This window comes from Hyaena hyaena, unplaced genomic scaffold (genome assembly GCF_003009895.1).
Source record: "Hyaena hyaena isolate Hyena2069 unplaced genomic scaffold, ASM300989v1 scaffold_120, whole genome shotgun sequence".
NCBI classification, from domain to species: domain Eukaryota; kingdom Metazoa; phylum Chordata; class Mammalia; order Carnivora; family Hyaenidae; genus Hyaena; species Hyaena hyaena.
In genome coordinates, this window is record NW_024080752.1 from 3,146,822 (window position 1) to 3,173,763 (window position 26,942).

At 36.2% G+C, this 26,942-nt stretch overlaps 2 protein-coding genes across 2 annotated transcripts in view; one reads left to right on the top strand and one right to left on the bottom strand.

Moving 5' to 3' along the window:
* Positions 1-26,942, top strand: part of FAM227B (family with sequence similarity 227 member B) — a 197,025-nt gene that overhangs the window by 52,353 nt on the left and 117,730 nt on the right. The gene's annotated exons all lie outside the window — the stretch shown is intronic.
* Positions 24,177-26,942, bottom strand: part of FGF7 (fibroblast growth factor 7) — a 61,157-nt gene continuing 58,391 nt past the window's right edge. The window contains exons 2-3 of the mRNA XM_039237161.1: positions 25,663-25,766; positions 24,177-24,579 (exon numbers count right to left, since the gene is read on the bottom strand). Coding sequence (XP_039093092.1) covers positions 24,385-24,579; positions 25,663-25,766 — 299 coding nt within the window. The 3' untranslated portion in view covers positions 24,177-24,384. The remainder of the gene's footprint in view (positions 24,580-25,662; positions 25,767-26,942) is intronic.

Genomic DNA, 26,942 nt, shown 5'->3' on the forward strand with positions numbered 1-26,942 from the left:
TGTGCTTAAGTCCTCCCATTTGCCTGCTATTATATTCTTATATTGATCTTCTATCTTACAGTCTCATTAATTCTAGTAGCCTTGTTATACCTTTCTTGGGATTTTCTTTATGGAAAATCATGTTATCTGAGAATAAAGAGCATTTTAGTTCTTCATTTCCAATCTATCTGCCTTTTATTTATTTTACTTGCTGAGGGCTAGGACCTCTAAGAAAATGATAACTAAAAGCAGTGAGAGTGGACATCCTTGCCTTACTCCTGATTTTAGAGGAATGTTAGGTTATCTGCCTTTAAATAGATTTTGACTGCCAGTTTTTATAGAAGACTTTATCAGGTTGAGGTGGCTTCATAGATGTAAGAACTCGACAAATGCTTTTTACCATCTGTTGAGATGAGTCTATTTCTTTTTTTATTGTACTCTTCTAATATTGTGAATTATGTGGATTGATTTTCAAATGTTAACCCAATCCTTAATCCCTGGGGTAAATCCCATTTGGCTGTTGTATATTAACTTATTCATGTACTACTGGATTTAATTTGCTAAAATTTTTGTTTTATTTTCCTATACTATCCTGTCTCATTTTAGTGGTAAGTATAATGTTCCCTCCTCTTCTCTTTTCTAAACGAGTTAGTATAAAACTGATATTTATTCTCCTTCCAGTATTTGGTAGAATTCTCCAGTGAAACCACCCAAGCCTAGAATTTTTTTGTGTGGGAAAGTTTTTGACAACAAATTCAGTCTCCAATAGATGTAGGGCTATTCAATTTACCAGTTCACTCTTAAGTGAACTTAGTTGTTTTGTGTGAATTTTTATTTCATTTCTTTAAATATTTTTGAGGTTTTTTTTCTGGGATGTCATCCAGTTACTTAGAAATATTTCAATCCATTTGAGACTTGCTTTTAAGCTTCATTAGGTGGAACCAGAGAAGTCTTTTGTCTAGGCCTAACTTGCTTCCCCTGCTGAAGCAATACTGTTCTCAGTATTCTACCCTTAGTCTGCATATAGGAAGTTTCCCATCTTACCATCTAGAACCTGAGCTCTGTGTGAGCCCCAAGCAGTGTTCTGCCTGCTCTTTCTCTTCGGTGGCTCTTTACCAACCTCAGGCAAAGATTCAAAGGTAATCCTCTGAAGATCTTTCGAATGCTTTCGGTGTGAATCTGTCTCCTCCAAATTGTGCTGACCTATGAACTTTAGCTTGCCTTGGCCTTCCAGAATGCTAAATTTTACTTTCTTGACTCAGTGACACTAATGGATTCTGTTTGGATTCTCACACCTTGCAGTGTGGAGAGGAGATGATTGAAGGGCTCCCTCATTTGTTTCTCTTGAGGATTACTGGCCTGTGCTGCCTATTGTCTAACACATGAAAACCATTGTTTTGTAGATTTTGTTCAAATTTTTAGTTGTTTAAGAAAGAAGAGTAAATCCAGGCCTTGTTTCTTCATAATAGTTAGAAGTGGAAGCAATTGTATGTACTTTTTAAAGAATTAAAAGACGGGGGCCCCTGGGTGGCTCAGTCAATTAAGCATCGGTCTTCAGTTCAGGTCACGATCTTGTGGTTCGTGAGCTTGAGCCATGCATTGGACTCTGTGCCAACAGCTCAGAGCCTGAAGCCTGTTTTGGATTCTGTCTCCCTCTCTTTCTGCCCCTCCCCCACTCACATTCTCTTTCTCTCTCTCTCTCTCTCTCTCTGTCTCTCTCTCTCAAAAATAAATAGATAAAAACTTTAAAAATCTGACAGCACTGAGCCTTCTTTTGGATTCTGTGTCTCCCTCTCTCTGTCCTTCCCCCATTCACACTCTATCTCTCTCTCAAACATTAAAAAAAAAGAATTAAAAGAAGACTTAAAAATAGCCTTCTATTTTTATTCATATATTTACCATTCTTGGAACTTCATTCCTTGCTATAAATTTGAGTTTTCTTGTGGTGTTATTTCCTTTTAGCCTGAGAAACTGCCTTCTCATAGAAGGAAATTCTGCCAGCAATGAATTTCCTTATTTATTTATCTTAAAATAATGTTCATTTCGCCTTTATTTTTGGAGGATATTTTTGCTGGGTATAGAATTCTGAGTTCATTTTTCTTTGGATTTTAGCAAGATATTGTTCCATTGTGTTCTCGTTTGTATTATTTCTAATGAGAAGTTGGACATTGTTCTTATTATTATTTCACTGGATCTAGGGTCAGGAACTTTCTGTAAAGGGCTAAATAGTCAACATTTTAGGTTTTGTTGGATACATATCATCTCTGTCACATAATAGTTTCTTTACAACTCTTTGAAAACATAAAAACCATTCTTCGGTTCCAAGTGATATGAAAAATAGGCCATGGGCTTGATTGGACCTGCAGGCTATAGTTTATTGATTCCTACTCTATTCAATGTACCTTTTTTTCTAGCTACTATTACAATTTTTCTCTTTGTTCTTAGTGTTCAGCAATTTGTTCATGATGTGCTGACATACTTTTCTTTGTGTTCATCGTGCTTGGGCTCACTAAGTTTCTTAAACTCATGGTTTGAGATTTTTTACTAAATTTGGGAAAATTTTGCCATTATGTTTTCAAATCTGTTCTATTTCTTTCCTCTGGGACTCTAGCATGTACTATAGTATTTAATGTTATCCACAGTTTATTGGGACTTTGTTGTAGGTTTTTTCAATCTTGTTTTATAGATTTCATAATTTCTGTTTATCTCATTTTAAGTTCACTGATGCTTTCTTCTATGGTCTATGATCTCTTTTCCCAATAAATGAATATTTCATTTCCTATATTGTACTTTTCAGTTAAGAATTTCCATTTGGTTCTTTATTAAATAGTTCCCATTTCTGTTCTGAAGTTCTCTTCTTTTATTATGACCATATCTTCTTTTAAGTCCTCAAATATATTCAAAATAGTTGCTTTAAGTTCTTATCTGGTAATCCCCACATTTGGATAACTTTGAGATTGATTCCTATGACTATCTTTTTCTTGACTATGAGTCATAATTTGTTGTTTCACTTCATGTCTAGTAACTTTTTATATAATCTTGGAATTTTAAATGATACTTTGAGGATTTTCTGCATTCTGTTAATTTCCACTGAACAAAGTTAATTTTTGTTCAAGTAAGTTACTTTGGATATATTCAAAGTCTAAATGTTATATGTTCTGTGATTGATGGTCAGCCACTAAAATCCCCACTTAGAACTTTTAATCACCCAGTTATTCCTTTCTACCCATCCCTCTAGAGCTCCCTCTTCCCACCATATGTGTGAGTAATTCAGACACCAGCCAAGGATTTGGAAAGAGCTTATGATATAGTTCAGATTTTGGGCTTCCTCTTCTGCAGACCCTTTCTTTCTAGGATTTCTAAAACTTCTCCTTCATTTTTCAATCTTCTGGAAGTCCCAAATGCCATTCTCTTAAGCCAATAATAGTTCTACTTTATATGTGAATTCCATCCACTCACATGCAATGATGACTAAGTAGTACCATCAGACAAAAAGTTGTTTAAGCAACTACATGAATACAAATTTCATCCCCTTAGCAGTTCCCTCTTACAGGGTTCAGCTCCCCTCCAATTTCTACCTGCTGTTGTTGGTCATTCCCTGGTACCTAAAAATGGCTGTTTTTAAATAATCTGTTCGAGAATTTATAACTTTTATCTGTGGGAAAGTTAGACTGATATAAATCAAATATTTTATTTAAATACTGACTTTATGACTTAAATACCACATTTTCAAGTCAAATTTTACTTAAAACTTTATATGTTGCTTCATTGTCTCTTATTATTTAGTCTAGTAGAAAATTCTAAAGTCGACTATTTTTTCCCTTCTTTACAGTTAATTTATGGAATTTTGTCTTACTTTTCTGTTTAGATGTTTCCAAAATGTTTACATTTGTCATTAAAATTGAAAAATGTCACTGGAATGTGTCTTGATATGAATGAAAGCTTTCATAGATTTTTCCTAATGATAAATTTAATAATAATTCTTGGATTTCCCTAAGCTCCGACACAGACCTAGTAAAGGTCTTAGCCAAATATTTCAAGTGAGACAGAAACTGGCATGGCCAGACTGAAGAGGGAGGAAAAGTGCCTCTGTTTCAGATATTGTACCATTGGAAGGTATCCCCCTAACACTGAGGAAACAAAATATCTAGAGAGAGGCTTTCACATGGTACACTATAAAAGACTAACTGATTCAGCATAAAAACTGAATATGTATAGGGATCAATGAAAAAAAAAAAAAGAAAGAAAGAAAAAGTCTAGTAAAAGTTGTTCATTTGGTAAATGTGGTATAAGCCAAGAACAGTTTTCTGTTAGGTAGCAAAAACTGAAAGGGACCTGGAAGTTAGGCTGACAGCAAAAAAAAAAATCAAGTCCTGGGAAAGACCACATTTTTTACATTATGTCTTAGCCCTTTCAGGAGCTTACCAGGCCACCAGGTGCTCCTGGACCATAGAGGTAAAATGACTGTGTAAGGCTTCTCATTGGTTTCCCACCAAAACATCTCATTTCAATGCAGCTTGTGCTTTTCTAAGTAAGTTTCTGCCAGTGAGGATGTAGATCTGTCAAGAGCTCCTCCTGTGTACTTTCCCACCATATGATAAAGTATATTTATTGTCAGGCTTTTAAATTTTTGGTTCTATAGGCTTCAGATATAATACCAATTGATCTAACTATGTTCTGGTGCTGATGGATGCAGACTTTCCTATTTATGCTTCATAGTTCTTTACCTTGAGGGTTGGGAGAAAGACTAAAGTAGCTGTGTTTATCCCACCACTTTATGTAGAAGTCTCCATTTAGGTGTGTTTTTATTATTATATTTTACTGAAGCATGCAAAAAAGTAAAAAATATTTCCCGCATGTAATAAATATTTATATTTTTCCATATTTTCTTTACAAGGCTTTTATTTACAGGTTTTTTGTATTCTCTCTAAATTTATCTCCCCTTCTCTAAACATAATGGCTATACTGAAATTTGTGGGTCTCTGTTCTTTTTATAATATATATTATTATTTTTTATGTTCTGTAGATAAATAAAATACATGAATTCTTTTGTGTTTCAAAATCTAGCAATAATCAAAATTCAATAATTAAAAAAAATCAGTAGGTATTAACCAATTTTTTTAGCAATATTTTTTACTATCAAAAAAACATAGTCAAGTTTTGACTCTAAAGACAGTCAAGAGGGGGGTGCCTGGGTGGCTCAGTCAGTTAACTCTGGACTTGCCTCAGGTCATGATTTCACTGTTCATGAGTTTGAGCTCTGCGCCAGACTCTGTTGACAACTCAGAACCTGGAGACTGCTTCAGATTCTGTCTTCTCTCTCTCTTCCTCTCTCTCACTCATGCTCTGTCTCTCTCTCTCTCTCTCTCAAAAATGAATAAATGTTAAAAAAAAAAGAAAGAAAGAAAACATTTTTAAAAAGACCATCAAGAAAGTTTTTCTATTCTAGGAAATACTGCTTATGAGCTTTTATTTCAATAATGTTTATTCTAAACATCTCTTATTTATATGTTGCATCATGATAATCCTCATTTTTTCAGAAGTTATTATTTCAGTATCCATTTTTTTACAATCTAAAATGAAGATTCTAGGGGCACCTGGATGGCTTAGTCAGTTAAATTCCAACTTTAGCTCAAGTCATGATCTTGCAGTTTTGGGTTTGAGCTCCATGTTGGACTCTGACGCTCAGAGACTGGGGCCTGCTTCGGATTCTGTGTTTCTCTCTCTGACCTTCCCTCACTTGTCCTCTGTCTCTCTCTCTCTCTCTCTCTCTCTCTCTCAAAAATAAAAGAAATATTAAAAATTAGTCAAGACGGGAGTGCCTGGGTGGCTCAGTCAGTTAATTGTGGACTTTGGTTCAGGTCATGGTTTCACTCTTCATGATTTTGAAGAAGATTCTACTTCTTAATGAAGATTCTAGGAGGTGAATTACAATGCTTGAAAGAGCTTTTATACTGTATTTCTAATAATTATTTTCATTGAAATAAGCGTAAATATTGTATTTGCTTCAAACACACTTGATTTTAATAATAGGAAATCTTGATAAAATATATCATATATTTAACTAACCCCTAAATATTTGAAAAATACTTCTTATATTTGACTCTGAAACATGACTAGATTTTTCTATTTCTGGATGAGACCTAAGCCTGGGAGAGGAGGCTAGAAGCTCAGTGACTGTTTCCTTTCATATACTGCTCAAAATTAAAATTTAATGCTTTATCTCAAACTTGTGTAAATCTTCGATTTGAAGTATGTACTTGATAACATGTGTTAACTTTTAGAGACTTATTAGTAATATTTTTATGTGGCTTGTCATTTTTATTATCACCTATAAAGTGAGAAAACTGAAGTGTAAGAAATTAGTAATAACTTACCCAAGGTCACATAACTGATCAGTAGTGGAATATGAATTCATTTCTGGAAAATTCTGGCCTAGACTGAACTCTAAGCCACCTCACATGGTTTCTCTCAGCCATTTAATTTTACAAGCTTATAAGAATGTTATTACATTAAGGCTTAAAATTGTCATCATAGGATAAGAGTTGTAACTTATAATCCTTCATTCATGACTAACATGAATGAGTTTTTAGATCTGTTCCTGGGATCAATTTTTAAAAATTTTTTAAAATGTTTATTCATTTTTGAGAGACAGAGAGAGACAGAGCACAAGCAGGGGAGGGGCAGAGAGAGAAGGAAACACAGAATCAGAAGCAGGCTCCAAGCTGTCAGCACAGAGCCTGATGTGGGGCTCAAACTCATGGACCATGAGATCATGACCTGAGCTGAAGTCAGACGCTTAACTGACTGAGCCACCCAGGCACCCCAAATTTTAATAGGTAAGAAGGAAAGAGGGAGAGATGATAGTAGAAGGGCCAAAAAGAGAGCAGAAGACTGGGAGGGAAAATTCACTTGTTTAAACATTTTTTTATGGATTCCCCTAGAAATAGCAAGCAATGGTTTGAGGAATTGGAAAGCCACATTCTGGGACCAAAGTGGTCCAGAAATACAATGACGGCAAAGGGTTGGAATTTCTCATCCTCTTGCTATGCACCAATATTTTTGGCAGGGGAACTAAAAGGGCAGTTGTACTTTCAAAAAGTCAAGAATTGCTTAAAAGATTTTGTGTGTGTGTGTGTGTGTGTGTGTGTTCTGTTTTTTACAAAGTAGTTTTTTTCTGTAAACTTCTGCTTAGATTATGACGATTAGGATATATATATGTTTAAGGTAGAACTTTGTTCAAATCTAGGTGTTATTTGAACTTTGAGGCTCTTATATTTTCCTAGGGCCCTAGACTACTTTTAAAGCTATCTCCTTGGGTTTTTATATCGATTAGTGGTCAATGAGTTCCTCTCCTCCACATTCTGATTCAGAGATCCAGGCCCCTCCATCTTCTGGGGTCACCAGCCTATAGAACTGCATAGTCATTAGAATTAATCTGCATCAGGAGAATATAGGAGGAGTGGGCACACAATTTTAAAAGTCTTGGCTAAAGTTATAAATTTTCACTTATAAAATTAATATGTTGGGGCACCTGGGTGGCTCAGTTTGTTAAGCATCCAATTTCAGCTCAGGTCATGATCTAGGTTTGTGTGATCTAGATCTGTGAGTTTGAGCCCTGCATCAGGCTGTGTGCTGACAGCTCAGAACCTGGAGCCTGCTTCAGATTCTGTGTCTCCTCTCTCTGCCCCTTGCCCACTCAAGCTTTGTCTCTCTTTGTCTCTCAAAAATGAATAAATGTTTAAAAAACTTTAAAAAATGAATATGTCATGGGAATGTAATGTGCAACATGGCAATTTGGTTAATAATGCTGTATTACATATTTGAAAGGTAGGAGAGTGGATCTTGGAAGTTCTCGTTACAAGAAAAAAAAGTGTCTATATATGATGATGAATATTAACTGGACTTATTGTGGTGATCATTCTGCAATATATACAACTATCAAATCATTATATTGTACACTTGAAATTAATATGTAATGTCAGTTATACCTCAGTTTTAAAAAGTGTTGGCTCAGAAGTCACCCATGTCACTTCCAGTCAGATACCATTAGTGAGAACAAGCCATGGCCTTATATGTAAGGAGGGTTGGCAAATTAAAACAAAAACAAAAACCAAATCAAACCAAGCAGAATAACTCTGGCTAGGAAGCTGCTACATAGTGACAATTTTATACTATAGAAGGAGGATCTACACATTGTGAAGGACAGCTAAGTGTCTCTAGTACAGAAATTAAGTTAAATAATAGGGTAGTAATCCTGACGTATGGAATGCTTATGCTGTGGCCTATAATAAAATTTGAGTATCAAAGAAAAATTTGGGAGAACTTGCATCTGTCAGTCACCATGATCTTGACACTTTTCCAATACTTAAAGACTTTGCCTAATAAGTCAGTGGTGTTATCAAATGTGATTTTTTTGTTATCATTTAAAGAAATGTGGCAACACCTAGACTATCTGTATAACTCACTGAACCAATATTTTTCATATGACCATGCATGGATTTTATTTTTTAAAAATAGTTTATTGTCAAGCTGGTTTCCATATAACACCCAGTGCTCATCCCAACAAGTGCCCTCCTCCGTGCCCGTCACCCCCATTCCCCTCTCCCCCATACCCATTAATCCTCAGTTTGTTCTCAACATGCAAGAGTCTCTCATGGTTTGCCTCCCTCCCTCTCCACCACTATTTACCCCTTTCTTCTCCTCCTTGGTCCTCTGTTAAGTTCCTCCTAATCCTCTTATACGTGCAAACATATGGCAGCTGTCTTTCTCTGCCTGACTTATTTCACTCAGCATAACACCCTCAAGATCCATCCATGTTGCTACACATGGCCAGATTTCATTCTTTCTCATTGCCATGTAGTATTGCATTGTATAGATAAACCACATCTTCTTGATCTATTCGTCTGTTGATGGACACTTAGGCTCTCTCCATGTTTTGGCTATTGTTGAGAGTGCTGCTGTGAACATTGGGGTACATGTGCTCCTATGCATCAGCACTCCTGTATCCTTTGGGTAAATTTCTAGCAGTGCTATTGCTGGGTTAATATGGTTATTAACCCCTATGGTTAATTTTTTGAGGAACCTCCACACTGTTTTCCAGAGGGGCTGCATGCATGGCTTTTAAAAATGTGATTTTAGGGACACCTGGCTGGCTCAGTCAGTTCTGCATCTGAATTTGGCTCAGATTATAATCTGTTGGTTCATGAGTTCAGGCCCTGCATCGGGTGATATATGGAAGTGTTGAATTACTATATTTTATACACCTGAAACTAATGTTACACTGTATGTTAATAATTGGAATGTAAACAAAAACTTAAGAGGGGAGGTGCAAGATGGCGAAGAAGTAGGGAGCTCCGTACATTGCACTCACCCCTATATCTCACATGGAAAAGATCTGAGTCTGTAGGAAACCTTACAGAACCCGAGAGATTGGGAGAAAAAGGACGCAGAATCCACTGAGATGCCTTCTAACGTGAGTGCGAAATGGGGAAGATAAAATTGGGCTGGGATCGGAGACTCAAAAGGACGGGGGCGATCCCCGTCTGCGGGGAGTGAGAGGGGAAAGAGAGAGTCCGAAACTACTCAAGACACTGTCCCCGTCGCTGGGGTACAGAAAAACCTCCGCTTGGGGTACAGAAGGACCGTGCGCGCCAAATCCCTGTGCACCAGGTCCACGTGCGCCAACTCGCCCTGGAGGGGCCACTCGCACTGACCGCTCCTTTGTGCTCCTAGCTGGCTGGACCCCTAGAGAGGCTGTGCGCTGACCGCTCCTTTGTGCTCCTGGCTGGCTGGACCCTGGAGGAGCCGCGCGCGTACCAGGCCTCTGCACTCCTGGCTTGGCTGGACCCCTAGAAGGAAGGTGAAGGGCTTAAACCTGGGAGATTTTCCCGTGAGTTCGTGTTTCGGGTGACGAGACACAGAGGGACCCGGTTTCCTGCTCTCCAGCGGGCCCAGCGCGCCCCCCAGGCAAACCCCCATCCTTGCTTGCTAACCCGACCTGGAGCAGAAGGGAGCAGCGATTCTGGCTCCATCCCCAGAGCTAGGCAAGAGGCTTGGAATTGCCCTGAAGGGATTGCCTGCGAAGTTGTGTCTAGGGCAATTTCCATGGGGCGCGCAGACTAGGATTTGGAAACCCGGCCTCGTCTAGGTTAAAGAGCGCGACGCACTTTGTCTGCGCCCCCGGCACAAGGAGTTTACACACCCAAAAAAGCGAGGTGCAGCGCTTGGTTCAAGAAGAGACTGGAGCACCGCCACTCTCCTCCCCACAACCACCAAGGCAGAACTCCCACCTGAAGCATTGGATCACACCACGCCCTTCCCTGCTTGAGAGCTGCCCTTTCCCCCACTTTTTTTTTTCTTTTTTCTTTCTTTTTTTTTTTTCCTGGAACACTGACCTGATTAACTCTGGTCACCGGCTTGCTTGAACAGTCACATTTAGTCCATTCTGTAGATGTAAATTCTAAACCTACTTACCTTATCATCTCTTTCTCTCAGGGTAACACAGGTGTCCTTCTCTCACCTATCCAACCATATTCCTCCCTTTAGCTCTTTGAAAAAAGGTTCTTATCCCTTCTGCCTGTTGATTCTTTTTCCAATTTTGCCTCATCCCCGCCCTGTCTTCTCTTTATTTCTGTATGCTCTTCAATCAGCACTGCATACACCCGGCTATTTAATTGTACCTGGGAAATCCAGTTATATGCTTTGAACCATTCTTTGTCCATGGACTTTCTTCTTTTTTCCTTTCCTTTTCTTCTTTTTTACCTTTTAATGTATTTTTATTTTTTATTATTCACCTTCCTCCTCCGTCTTTTCTCTTAACTTTTTCATTTTCCCTCTCGGTTTGCATGTTTATTGGATTTGTCTGTGCGTTTGTGTGCCTCTGCTCCCTGTGTGTTTGTCTGTCTGTTTCCTTCTCCAGGGCTACCTCAAGAAACAAGCGAAAGTACATATGGTGGAGAGTCCCAAATATCACTACGAGTAGGAAAATAAAACAACCAAGGTCTAACCAAGAGAGACCAAAAGATACAATTCAAAAACACTCTCCAAAACGATAGGCCCTGGACAGTCATAGAGTCTTCTTCGGTACAGCAGCCGTCACAGGTGCAGAGAGCATAACAAGTCTTTAAAACTAACAAGAGACAGAAAGCCAACTAAAATGATGAAACAAAAGAGCTCTCCTCCAAAGAAATTCCAAGAAGAATTGACAGCCAATGAACTGCTCAAAACAGATATGAGCAGCATAACTGAACAAGATTTTAGAACAATAATCATATAATTAATCGCTAGGCTTGAAAAAAAGCATAGAGGACATCAAAGAAACTATGGCTACAAACAACATGCAGCATAAAAATAGGCATGATGAATTAAAAAATGCGGTAAATGAGATAGATAATAAATTGGAGGCATCCAATGCACGGATTGAAGAGGCAGAAAGGAGAATAAGTGATTTAGAAGACACCATTAGAGAAAAAAAGGAAACTGAGAAAAAAAAGAGACAAACTGATTCAGGAACATGAAAGAAGAGTTCAGAGCTCAGCAATACGGTCAAACCTAACAATACCTGTTTCATAGGAACCCCAGAAGAGGAAGAGGGAAAGGTGCTGAAGGAGCCCTGGAACAAATTATAACAGAGAACTTCCCCAACCTGGGGAAGGAAGTAAACGTTGAAATACAAGAGGCACAAGAACTCCCCTCAGACGTAATTTGAATCGATCTTCTGCATGACATATCATAGTGAAAATGGCAAAATATAAGGACAAAGAGAAAATTTTGAAAGCAGCTAGGGAGAAGAGGGCCCTAACATACAAAGGCAAACCTATCAGAGGGGTGACAGAATTATCTACTGAAACGTGGCAGGCCAGAAAGGAATGGCAGGAGATCTTCAATGTGATGAACAGAAATAATATGCAGCCAAGAATCCTCTATCCAGCAAGCCTGTCATTCAAAATAGAAGGAGAGATAAAAGTCTTTCCAAATAAACAGAAATTGAAAGAATTTGTCACCACTAAACCAGCCCTACAAGAAATCCTGAGGGGGATGCTCTGAAGGAAATGTTGCAAGGAACAAAGATACCAGAGAGACCACCACAAACCTGAACACCACAAAGGACACAAAGGCTCTAAACCCTCATATGTCAGTAATAATACACTGAATGTAAGTGGGGTGAATGCTCCAATCAAAAGACATAGGGTAGCAGAATGGATAAAAAAACAAAATCCATCTATACGCTGTCTAGAAGAAACTCATTTTAGACTGGAAGACACCTTCAGATTAAAAGTAAGAGGATGGAGAAACATATATCATGCTACAGGAAATCAAAAGGAAGCTGGAGTAGCTATACTTATATCAGACAAACTGGACTTTAAATTAAAGACAGTAACAAGAGATGAAGAAGGGCATTACATAATAATTACAGGGTCTATCCATCAGGAAGAACTAACAATCATAAATGTCTATGTGCTGAATATGGGAGCACTTGAATATTTAAAATAATTAATCACAAACAAAAACAATCTTATAGATAAGAATTTGCTAATAGTAGGGGACATTAATACTCCGCTTACAGCAATGGATAGGTCAACCAGACAGAAAATCACTAAAGAAATAATGGACTTGAAAGACACATTGGACCAGATGGATCTGACAGATATATTCAGAACTCTACATCCTGAGGCCAGGGAATTCACTTTCTTCTCAAGTGCGCATGGCACATTCTCCAAGATAGATCACATACAGGGACATAAAGCAGCCCTCAGTAAATATAAAAGAATTGAGATTATACCATGCACACTGTCAGACCATAATGCTTTGAAAGTTGAAATCAATCACAGGAAGAAGTCTGGAAAACCTCCAAAAACATGGAGGTTAAAGAACACCCTACTGAAGAATGAATGGGCCAATTGGGCAATTAGAGAAGAAATTTAAAAATATATAGAAAAAAGATGAAAATGAAAACACAAAAGTGCAAAATCTATGGTATGCGGCAAAGGCAGTCCTAAGAGGAAAGTACGTTGCACTCCAGGCCTATTTCAAGAAACTAGAAAAAGCGCAAGTCCAAGTCCTAACAGCTCACCTAAAGAAACTAGAGGCAGAGCAACAAGAACGCCCTAAACCCAGTAGAAGAAGAGAAATAGCAAAAAATCAGAGCAGAAATAAACAACATAGAGACCAAAGAAACAATTGAACAGATCAATGAAACCAAGAGTTGGTTTTTTGAAAAAATAAACAAAATTGACAAACCTCTAGCCAGGCTTCTCAAAAAGAAATGAGAGAGCACCCAAATAGACAAAATCACGAATGAAAATGGATTTATTACAACCAACCCCTCAGAAATACAAGCAATCATTAGGGAATACTATGAAAAACTATATGCCAATACTGGACAACTTAGAAGAAATGGAAAAATTCCTAAACACACATATGCTACCAAAATTCACACGGGAAGAGATAGAAAATCTGAACAGACCCAGAACAAGTGAAGAAATTGAATCAATTATCAATAATCTCCCAACAAATAAGAGCCCTGGACCTGATGGCTTCCCTGAGGAATTCTACCAGATGTTTAAAACAGAATTAATCCCAATTCTTCTCAAGCTATTCCAAAAAATAGAAACCAAAGGAAAACTCCCGGACTCATTTTATGAAGCCAGGATCACTCTGATTCCCAAGCCAGACAGAGACCCAGTAAAAAAGAGAACTACAGGCCAATATCCTTGATGAATATGGATGCAGAAATCCTCAACAAGATACTTGCAAATCGAATCCAACAGCACATAAAAAGAATTATCCACCATGATCAAGCGCGATTCATTCCTGGGTTACAGGGCTGGTTGAACATTCGCAAATCAATCAATGTGATACATCACATCAACAAAAGAGAAGATAAAAACCATATGATCCTGTCGATAGATGCAGAAAAAGCATTTGACAAAATACAGCATCCCTTCTTAATAAAGACTCTAGAGAAAGTCGGGATAGAAGGAACCTACTTAAACATCATAAAAGCCATCTATGAGAAAACCTCAGCTAACATCATCCTCATGGGGAAAAACTGAGAGCTTTCCTTCTGAGAACAGGAACACGACAGGGATGTCCACTCTCACCAGTGTTGTTTAACATAGTGCTGGAAGTCCTAGCATCAGCCATCAGACAACAAAAGGAAATCAAAGGCATCAGAATTGGCAAAGAGGAAGTCAAACTTGCACTCTTCGCAGATGACATGATACTCTACATAGAAAACCCGACAGACTCCATCAGAAGCCTACTAGAACTGATCCAAGAATTCAGCAACGTTACAGAGTACAAAGTCAACGTACAGAAATCGGTTGCATTTTTATACACCAATAATGAAGCAACAGAAAGAGAAATCAAGAGACTGATCCCATTCACAGTTGCACGAAAAACCATAAAATACCTAGGAATAAACCGAACCAAGGTTACAAGAGATCTGTATGATGAAAACTATAGAAAACTTATGAAGGAAATTGAAGAAGACACAAAGAAAAGGAAAAACATTCCATGCTCATGGATCGAAAGAATAAACATTGTTAGAATGTCATTACTACGCAAAGCAATCTACACATTCAATGCAATTCCAATCAAAATTGCACCAGCATACAAAGCTAGAACAAACTATCCTAAAATTTGTATGGAACCTCAAAAGACCCCGAGTAGCCAAAGTAATACTGAAAAATAAAACCAAAACGGGAGGTATCACAATCCCAGACTTTAGCCTCTACTACAAAGCTGTCATCATGAAGACACTATGGTATTGGCACAAATACAGACACATCGACCAATGGAATAGAATTGAGAACTCAGAGCTGGACCCAAAGTTATACAGCTAACTAATCTTTGGCAAAGCAGGAAAGAATATCCATTGGAAAAAAGACAGTCTCTTTAACAGATGGTGTTGGGAGAACTGGACAGCAACATGCAGAAGAATGAAACTAGATCACTTTCTCACACCATACACAAAAATAAACTCAAAATGAATTAAGGACCTGAACGTGAGACAGGAAACTATCAAAACCCTAGAGGAGAAAGCAGGAAACAACCTCCTTGACCTCAACCGCAGCAACTTCTTACTTGACACATCCCCAAAGGCAAGGGAATCAAGAGCAAAACTAAACTATTGGGACCTCACCAAGATTAAAAGCTTCTGCACGGCAAAGGAAACAATCCACAAAACTAATAGGCAACCAACAGAATGGGAAAAGATAGATGCAAATGACATATCAGATAAAGGGATAATATCCAAAATCTATAAGGAACTCACCAAACTCCACACCCAAAAAACAAACAACCCAGTGAAGAAATGGGCAGAAGATGTGAACAGACACTTCTTTAAAGAGGATTTCTATATTCTCTAACATTTTATTACTCTATAATGACATCCTTAGGTGTGGAATACAAATTGGTTGTTTACTATTGAGGTAGAATTAGCAATAGAGACTGATAGCTTAGATTTATTATTTTAGAGTTCTTCTTCCTTGATAGTCATGTATGTATGCCTTGTATATGTGTATCTTGTGTGTATAAATATGTTAATCTATGTGCTAGAGGAATGGTAAGGCAGGTCAAGGGAAGAACTGGGGTAAAGCATGAGTGTATGCATATATATGACTTTTAAGAAATAAAATAACCATAGTCTATGTTTAGTACTATCTCAGAATTGCTTCTTCTAATCCAAAACATATTTATTTAACTTTTAAAAAGTTTATTTATTTATTTATTTATTTTGAGAGGGCCGGAGGGGCAAAGAGAGAGGTAGAGAGAGAATCCCACGCAGGTCCATGCTGACCTGACATGGGGCTCAATCCCCACAAAACTGTGAGATCATGACCTGAGATGAAATCAAGAGTCACACAGTTAACTGACTGAGTCACCCAGCTACTCTGCCAAAACATTTAAACCATAATTTCTTCTTGACATTTGAGATGCTTCTTGTCGTGTGGTCTTAACTTTTCTCCAAAATTTTAAACTAAAAAAAATGTTCTGTTTTTGTTTCTAATGAAATAGCAGATAGTTAAAATTTGCCTTCCAAACAGAAAGGCATTATCTCCCTTTTTCAGCCTGGAATATAAGCAGTTATAGACTTTCAGTATCTGGAATGACTTGGTATTTACAAGCCATCTCCCCTTAACCAAAGTATTGTTAGATCATTTACAAGACTAAAGTTTTAATGTTTATTTCTCTTATTGTGGTACAGCCATATAACCTTTTATATTCAGAGGAAGATCATTTTTGAAAAGCTATTTTGTACCTCTCTCCTAGTTCTTAAGCCCATTTTTTGTCTTTATCTGGACTTTTAGGTTAAAAAACTAAACTCATGAATTTTTATAAACTGTAGTTTAAACTATATGCACCAAAAATCCTTATATTCAGTTAACATGTAACTTGTAAGTAATTATGTGCACATCATTATACTTCGTGCTTGTGGAGATAAAAAAGAAACACAATAGTTACTCTACACACAAGTAATAGTTGATATTTAGCAAATGCCATGTTCCTCGACATGTTACAGAAATAGTAATAGCCCAATGGATTAGCTACTTGCACTTTAATTCGTATGTCTGTCAATTTGCTACTACTTCTTTATTCTCAGAATGCCTAGGGACAATTAAAAAAAAAAACCGTGGAAATAAAGTGCTTTTCTGCGAATTAAGCCAGTAAAAATCTTGGCATTATGATTTTCATTATATAATATTGAAAGGAAACCAAGAAATTTGCGTGGCTAAAGAGAGAGGAAGTCCCAAACATTCCTAAGATGGCCAGAGATATGAACTCCCAATGTGGTAGTAATTTAATAAGTTGTATTATTGTATTGTCATTGGTTGCATTTTATAGTGTGTGGAGAAAGGCTATATGAACAAAAGTAGGGTAAACAACATGTGGCACAAAATAGATGGGGCCTGAAGATTCAGAAACTGGGAGTGTTTTTACAGAACTATTCAGACTTGATCATTGTGAATTAGATTTTATGATCATTTGGATGATATATCATCCCAAACCATTTTACCTTCCTTTGCTTTGATGCCATGCTTACCAAGCAATTTTCTAATTACTAATTTAGCTTTTAATATAATCTTCCATGGTCTGTCATAGGGTGACTGGCAAATGCCTCCCCTAGATATGTTGGTTTGCTGTTTGGTGGTAGTGGTCAAAGGTGCTGGATAGCATGAAAAAACAGTGGGTTCTCACCGTATTATGAAATGCATTAATATAGTTTATTGAGTGACATGGAAATGCCATGCTAAGGTGGAGTGAATAATAATAATTTGAATACAATTGAGATATTTTGTCACTGGTTTCAAAACAATGGTTTTGAAAGAGATGCATTGAACGATGTTGAAAACGAAACTAGCTGGGTTTTGGAGATACTAATCAAAGGGTAAAAAGCTGACTATAGTTTGAGTGTAAATGTTAGAGAGAATGTTTATCTTCTCCCATGCACTGTTGATCAGAATATATATTTGGAAAAATCTGAAAATGTTTTTCAATTTGCATTTTATTTTTTTAATGTTTATTTATATTTGAGAGAAAGATAGAGTGCAAGTGGGGGAGGGGCAGAGAGAGAGGGAGGCACAGAATCTGAAACAGGCTTCAGGCTCTGAGATATCAACACAGAGCCCTACAAGGGGCTCAAACCCACAGACCTTGAGATCATGACCTGAGCCAAAGTTTGATGCGTAGACTGACTAAGCCACCCAGGTGCCACTCAATTTGCATTTTTAAAGGATTTTTTATCTAATAATTTTCTTTCCTGTAATTATATTAAGAAAATAATCAGTTATAAAGAAGTATATGCTAAGAAGTTCATATTTACATTAGTGAAAGTTTGAAATAACCAATAATGGATCAGTTAAATAAGGAAGAGTGAAGTAGAAGTTCTCTCATCTAGCCTGTGAGATCTACGAATGAGTTGATTAATAGAAAAATTTTGTTAAATTGGTATATGCATACCTTCAATATTTTGTTTACTTCATACATAACAATGTGCGTTCATTTATCAGTTTTTATGTGAGGCTCTGGGCTTTCCTCTAGGTATGAGTCTAATAATTATCATATCCATTAAATATTGTCAACACTGTCGAGTTTGAATTTCTTTAAAACAGACTGAGAATTCAACAATACCTGCCAAGCAATCTAGTGCATAATTCTAGATTGTTATTATTTTTTCCTGTTGTCTTGCCCATACCTAACTTAACATCTTAAGTTTTCAATCATTCACCTTTTCCAGTTTCATTCCATAGGCAACTCTAACAACTTTGATTTCTGTCCTAAGTAATATGGGAACACAACTGCAGTTTTGAACAGAGGAACTGCGTGATCTAAGACATAAATTAACAGAATCACTGTGGCTGCTCTGTTTGAGAAATGACTATGGATTATATTGGGTGCCCTTGTGCACTTCATACTCCATAATCGGTCTAATGCAAAAACAGTTGTAGCTCTCTCTTCTAGTGTTTGCATTTCCTTTTAGCCTCAGTGTGAATAGCAGAAATATAGAGGCATCTAGGGAAACCAGGGATGCAAGAAACACTGCAGACTTTGAAATCATATTGAAAAAGAGAGAATTAGATGGGAAACAGCTAAGGCTTTTCAGAGTGTTTCAGGAAGAAACAAAAATAAAGATCAAGGATAGTTCGTAAAGGGATTCCCTTCCCCACCCCTCTCCCCACCCCACCACCCCATTTAACCAATTGGTTCTCAAATGCACAAGCATGTTAGAATCTTCTGGGAAGCTTTAAAAATACCCTTGCCTATGACCCAACCCAGAAATACTGATGCAGGGCCTCATTATTTAAAAAAAATACAGGTGATTCCAATATGCATTTAACATTAAAATCAATTGTTTTTCAAGTATTTTTAGGTCTTATCCTCCCATGCCCTTGGGCAGCTTGTGATTGATTGCCTCCACCATCTAGGATAAAACTCTCTACGGCTCAAGGAATTTCAACTACATATATGATCTTATCCTCTTGAGGTTAGTGGAGGCGAGGATCTTCAGGTTGATTCTGAGGGCGTGGTCATTTCCTTTCATATAGAGGTGAAGTGATATTGTTAGTTTTCTGGCTATATTAGGAATTCTAAGGAGGCACAACTCCAATTAATTATGTGGTTCCAACCTTTTCTCAAGTATCCTTGTAATAATGGGCCATACAATATCCCTCATGGAAGTATCAAAAGTGTTGCCTCAGAGAATATGCCTGCTTTATGTTTCTCTGCTGAATGGCTCACCAAGGAAAGCCATGAAATACTCTTTATTAGGCCCTAAAGGATCCTGTCTTGTGGCAGGAACCTTAAAACATCTCATTTATTATTTGATTAAGCAGCCTTTAAGATGGCCTTCAATGATCCCTACTTTTGGGTACTTAAGCCTTTGTGTAATTCCTTTCCCTTGTATATAGGCAGAAAATCTTGAAATCACTTTCAAGATTAGGTTATATATAAAAATACTGTGACTTCCATTTTGGGCACTCACTCAGTCTCTGATTCCTTGCTCTGTGGGAAACAAACTGCGGTGTTTTAAATAGTGCTGTGAAAAGGTTCATGTGGTTCAGGTCATGATCTCCCAGTTTGTGGGTTCAAGCCCCGCATCAGGCTCTGTGCTAGAGCCTGTTTGGAATTCTGTATCCCCTTCTCTCTCTGCCCCTCTCCTGCTTGTGTCCGGTCTTTCAAAAATAAAGAAATGGTAAAAAAAAAAAAAAGAAAGAAAGAAAAGTTTCATGTGATGTTTTGAGCCAGCAACCAGTGAGGACCTCAGGTTCTCGTCAAGGACCTGGGGTGGATCCCATTCTAAGTTGAACTTTGAGATAATAGATGTCCACAGTTCTGGTGAAATCTTGATTGTAGCCTTCTGAGAGACTCTACCTAGAGACACCTGGCTAAACCATATCCATGTTCCTGATCACATAAATTATGAGATAATAAATATTTGCTGTTCTAAACCACTAAGTTTTAGGATAATTTGTTATATAACATATAACTAACATGTGGCTAGATTTGTCAAGAGAAAGTCCTGCCATCTTCAAGCTAAGTGTTGCTATTCATCTCATATTTCAGTTGTTCTGATGATATTTCAGAATTGTTCTGATGATATTTCAAAAGTTCTGATGATATTAAAGAAAATGAATTTGCCTAGGTTCTCATAAATTCAATGATGATTATTTGGAAATGGGAACCACATAATTATCAGGAAGTAAAAGGAAAATATAAGCGGCATCTTCTCAGAGAAGAGTAAATACAGGGATTTGGGTAAGAAATCAGGACTTTATAATTTCTTGCGTCTTGCCATGTCTCCTCAACCTGAGAGAAAGTGAATTTTCTTAAACTATTCAAAGTTAGAGGATGAGTGGGAACACATGTGGGCCTGAAGGAACACCAGCCTCACTAGAAGCAGCAGCTTTGTTCAATAAATATAGAAGTAGAATAAAGAGTAGCCTGACAATGATACTGAAACAGTTACAAGTTTTAATGAACTATTTCATATTAAGATGCAAATGAATAACTTGAACCATAGAAACCAATAAATAGATATTCTCTGAAAACTGTTTTAGAGTGAGCATAGAAATGATCATGGCTGATAATCATCTGGTACCCACAAGTCATGCACAGTGGCCTGCATCTTTTCTGATAGATCAGTGACATTTTCTAATTCACCAGTAACCACTCATTCTGGCAATTAATATTTTTAGTATCACTTCTATTCATAGTGAACATTAGATGAAGTTTTGGTTTTCTGTAGCCATGTGCCATCTGTGCATAATGGTGGATAATGAGAGCTACAGGATTTCTTGTGTCTGACTCATACTCAAGTACATGGCAGTAGGGTAGTGGTGTAAATGAGGCTGCATGACAAACCTTGTACTTCTTCCTGATGTATCACTTTTGCTTACTCATGTGAATTTTATATTAGAGCAAACCCAAAAGTATTATGGATTAAAATGCAAAAATCCCATGAGTTTTAAGAGAAAAAAGATTTTTAAGAAATTTTGTGTGCTACCTTTGCATTATTCCTTAGACTCTCATTCTTTACTTTTACTACTGTTGGGATTTCAGTAGAAAATTTTGAGAGACACTGATTTTATTTATTTGTGGTTACAGAATTGCTTTTATTACAGCTGGTCCTGTAGTCCATCTGTATGTTTTTTGTCACTCTAGAGAATCAGAGGAACAAACTCTAAGAGATAGAAACTAAGAATTTATCTCCAGTATCCCTTCTCTTTTATCGTTAGGTCAATTTTTAGTCAACTGGAAGGCTGACCATTTTTTTTTTTTTTAAATGTTTTATTTATTTCTAGGAGAGAGAGAGAGACAGCGTGAGCAGGGGAGGGTCAGAGAGAGAGGGAGTCATAGACTGAAACAGGCTCCAGGCTCTGAGCTGGCAGTCAGCACAGAGCCCGACGCGGGGCTCGAACCCACGAACCGCGAGATCACGACCTAAGCGAAAGTCGGACGCTTAACCGACTAAGCCACCCAGGCGCCCCTAGGCTGACCATTTTTTACATAAAAATATTTTAGTTTATTAATTACATTGAAAGGATCTTTTTATTACTTCTTTTGTTAACATTTCATATTCTTGATTTAATTTTTTCCTTCCTTATTCTTGGAAACCTATGTATTTAACCAATTTTCTCTCTCAAAACACTTAAAAGGTTACTCTGTTTATATGGATATTTTGCACACTGCTCTCATTTTGTAAGCAAATACATGTTAGAGTAAAATAAGAAACAGGATTGGAAATGGCATTCTTTCTTTTCTCCTTTTGAATCAGATCATCACAGCATGGACTAATTATTGTGTATGAAGTGAATTGCCAAAACATCAGTTGCATTTGCATGCAAACATAATCATATTACAATAGAAATTTTTTTAAAGAAGGAGACCACTAGCTAATATAAGAGTGTGAAGCACATGCTAAGTGACCTAGACTTTTGTGACAGCTCCGTACCTAACCAGCTACTTTGGGTGTATCACAATCTTTTTCCTGGTCTACAAATGAATACTAGGGACTAAGGCCTCTTGCAGTTTTAAGATTCTAGAATTCTAACGTGTGTATTTAGTACAGGTTTTATTTTCTAAAATTTGCATAAGTTTTAAAAAAAGGAGAGCATAAACAATGAATTAAAACTGCTTCTAGAAACGCTACCAGATTGGCTTTACCGCTAAATGTGGTATGTTTAATCCAGCATTTCTGTGTGATTTGATTCTAACTATAAATCCATAGACAAAGAGTATTTGGTTCTAACATAGTTCATATCATGTATGTATATACACTATTTCTGTTCAAATTTCTAGATCATCATGTTTCCGCTAATTTTAAAAATCCAGTAAGATTAGTCTCATTCTGAATTTTCCTTAATCAAACATCGAATGAATTCATATAAAAAATTGGTTATGGATAGACACTCTGCTAAGCACCAAGGAAACAAATATGAAAAACATGTGTTCTCCACTGCCCTTGGTATTTTCACAAGACTCCAGCCACAGAAGGCTCATTTGGCTAGCAAGGCCCTTGAATCAGATGACAGTTCAGAATATCATTCATAGCATGTGCCCCACCTGAGGAAGGGCAATTCTTTCTAGTTTCCTGTCACCTGGTCATACAGATGAGCCACAAGAAGATCAAATTAATCTGTTCCTGTTGCTTTAGCCTTTTTATGTAACTTTTCCCTGTAAATGTATTAGTAGAGCATATTTCTATAAAATAAAGAGATTTGATGACAAATATTTTGAAATTAAAATCACAGTGATTAGAATTCCAATAGTTTAATTTAGATCAATGTTGACCTCCTATTGGTGAATGCATAAAATGCTACCGAAATCTGCCAATTGAAGAAATATGAAGTAGGACTTATCTTTCTGGTAAGCCTGTATGTAGCCTGACCTCAAGCCTTCATGATATTCAGGTCCTCAAATCCCTAACTATCTATTCTATTTTGTGCTCTTCCCATCTAATAGGAAAACAACTTTCAATGTGGCAATATTCTGAATGGCAGAAATTTCTAGATTAGAAAAATTACTAACTCTAAATATGCATATTTTTAAAATATGGCACTTTTCTACTCATGAACTCAAATATATTCTAACTTCGACAATTTTTAAATTCTTTTATGTGCAGTGATATTACTTATATCATCCAATGTAATTGACAATGGTATGTGGCAAAACATATTTTACATTTTTGTATTGTTCCCTGTGAGACATCTATTGTAAGAATTGCTGCAGGCTGTCTTTTTTGTCTGCCATCCAGGATTTGCTGGCCCAAGTACTGTGTACTAAACTTGATATTGGTCATGGAGGAGGGGGCGGGAACCTTGTAGTTGAGCCAGACGGTTTTGTTATTGCTTTAGAATTAAAAGCATATGAAACAGATACAGCTTATTAAGGTTGTTTTTTTTTTTATAAATAACATAAACTTAAATAACAAAACAATACAGTTCAAATACAACTTAAAATAGAGTTTAATGCTGTAACCACAGAGAAAAAGCATGATTATTTGTGGGAAGAACATTATTAAAAGTCATATTTCCAAATATGAATTATACAAAAGATAGATTATATTACTTGAAACAAAACTTAAAGGTTTCTCAATTTTACTTTTAGGGATTATAAAATGTTATTTTTGTGGCAAGTGAGATGAAATACAGTATTATCATCATTATTGCTATTTTATATACAAAATTTTTGAAAACATCCTTTTAGCAATACTCTTTCAATTTGAGCAGCGTTAGGAATTTTCTTCTTGTTAATAGGTACAAGCATATTCTAATACTATACTTTTGTAAAACTACTTATTTGACTCCATTCCATAATAGAATTTTTGAAAATATTCTTTCTTTTCTGATTAGAATTTAAGTGGCCTACAATTTTCACTAAAAAGCCTTTCAGATACTGCTCATCTTCCATAGTTAGTGTTGGCTTGATTATCTGACAAATCATTCCAGCAGCCTTTAGGTCTGACATATCTTATATAACATCATCTGCATTATTATTATTATTATTATTATTATAGCAGCCATTTTATAAGCAGATAGGAATATTTAAATAATCATTATCAGATAATCAAATCTAACATACTCTTAATGGTAAATTAATTTAAGAAAAAACATTACTATTACTAACATCATGATTGTACAACCAGCTTTACAATTTTTTACAACTTTTAGTTACTAAATCTGATTTTTGTGTATATTTTTCAAATCTTTCTTTAATGCAGTCTCTTAAAATAAACATACATGCGCAAGTCCAGCTTGATCAGTTTTTCAGTAGTTTTCCAGCCTTTCTCGGTTACTTAAAAAAAAAAAAAAAGAAAAGAAAAGAAAAAAGAAAAGAAAGAAAACAGTCCACTTAAAGAAATCTCCCTGCTGGAACTGGTTTCTTATATACCATGTATGATTATGTTATTGCCATAGGAAGAAAGTGGGCTGTTTTTTGTTCTTTCTTTGTTTTCTTCCCCCTTACAGGAACCCCCTTTTGATTTAAAGCAACAAACATTTCTCCTCCGCTGTGTGTCCATTTAGCTGATGCATATGTATTGTAATGGTTTTCCAGAATTAATTCTTTGAAGTTGCAATCTTCATTGCATTCTTTCTGTTAAAACGATAAACAACATTATCCAAATGATTTTTAGAGGTACTCAATTAAGCAAAGAGTAAGCAGTAATCCTTAGTAGAATTAAATCATATATGACATATTTTTTTGAGCGGACCTAATGCCGTGTGTTAGATATAGGTTAGCATATTTGCAAAAAGAAAATAGACATCTTAAAATATTTTAAAAAGATTAAGTGATACATATTTAGTTATGCAACACGGTTTCAAACATCTAACTTTTTGGCAGTCCGTTTCTACAATTCCTTAGTATGAGGAGCTATTTCCCCCTAATGAGCAGCTCTGATATTACCATGCTCAAATCACTCATTCCCTAACTGCTGAGAATTTTATGTAATTAGCAGAGTGTCTGCTTCCCTCAGCTGAAAAACATATTTCACAACTTCTCTTCATGTGCTACCAAACTGCCTGCAATGGTGATAGATTTTAAGTTTATTTGTTCATCCATCCAACCATTCATTCATGCATTCATTCAATTAAACCTAGATGATTATGTAATTAGCCTGTGCCGGGTATTGTGCTGGGCAATGGGAATACAAAGAAAACTCAATTATATTTTATTATGGTGGGATGAACTGTTACATATTTCACATTGTAATAAAGCGGGAACACTGTGAATGCTCACAGTTCAAAGGCCGTGATTGTGAGATTGATGTTTATAAACAAACTTCTGAATTTTTTTCCCAAGAAATTTCATGTCAGCAATGTGCAGATTAGGTGAACTTTAACAAAAAGAGCTTTAATACTACTGACAGATGGAAATTTTAGATTTTAAGCGCCTAAAGCACACATGGAATTTTAAAGCTGGAAGTATCCTAAGAAGTTGGTTAGCGTAATTCATTTTACAAATGAAGACACCAAAGCCTAGAGACCTTAAGCAATTTGCCCAAGGTCCTGCAAAAAACATTCTTTTTCTCAATGCTTGAATATGAAGTGTTTTAATGAAATCATTAAATTATATAATCGAAGAGAAATTAGTTCCATTTTTATTTTCCAGAAAGGCAAGATGTTTTTGACAAAAATAAGTTTGAAAAATTAAGTCTAAGCTATCAATTATCAATACCTTTGCATAGAGTTTTCCTTCCTTATTCATTGCAAGGTAGTATTCACTTTCCACTCCTTTGATTGCCACAATACCAACAGCCACTGTCCTGATTTCCATGATATCTGCAGGGAATCACAGAAAGATAAGTCAGTTGTTCACTCAGTTTTGCAGATCATCAAAGAATGACCATTTGTTCTTTTTTCTTCTTCAGTTGAAAGTTATTAAAATCATTAATGTGCGTATTTTCTCAACCTGAGACCACCTACCCATATTACACATGCCAATACCAGGGTAGTCCTTATTACACATGGGAAGTTCAGACTATTTTTTATTTTGTAGAAAAAGATATCTGGATTCAAAGAAATAGGCATATATTTGAACTTAGCTTTTTCTTCCCCACAATTACACTTCTAATTTACCATCATAATAATCATCTGATAACAGCTACGGTTTATTGATTTCATAGCACATGATAAGAATTATTCCAAGACTCCCTTGTATTAACTCATCGACCTGTCACTAGGGCTATGAGGCAAGTACTCTAGTTATTCCTGTTTCACAGATCAAGAAGCCCAGGCACAGAGAAGTTATATAATTTGCCCAAATTCTCTCAGCTGGTAAGTAGCAGAAGTGAAATTTGAACCCAGACAGCCAGCCTCTTAATCATTATGTAATACCATGAAAATATATAATAAGCTAACAATCTTTACTTTTCTCTTAAACTTTATTTTAAAAATTACTGCTAACAAAAAATCTCTTGAATGTACTATAATTGAATAAAAATCAATGAAAGCAATTGTAAATGATGGTAACAGAACCTACTGCCCTAAGAGATTAAATATTTTAAAGTGACAGTGAGTGTTTTGATACATGAAAGACTATTTAAAACCAAATTATGAATCTTGCTTATCTGATATTTTATAACTTTATAGCTTTTTGATTTTTAATCTTTGTTGAAATTGTTTTTACAATTTAATCTTTGTTGAATTGTTTAACATGTATAGTTACCACAAGAATATTAACCTGCTATTTTCTTTTATTATGTATCTTTTCCTCCAATGCTGTATTTTAATGACTCCTATAAATGCAGTAAAATCTCAAGAAATTTTTTAAAACAACATAGGAATTAAAAGTTTAGCAGACTTCTTTAAATAACTGCTGTTAATTATAATCTCAACATGAAGGTGTAACCAAGAGACATCCTCTTTCCTGTGTCTAACAATATGCAAAGAAAATTACAAGCGAAAACTATCTGCATAAAATCAAGTCTCTAAAAGCTGTTTTTGAAAATATTCACT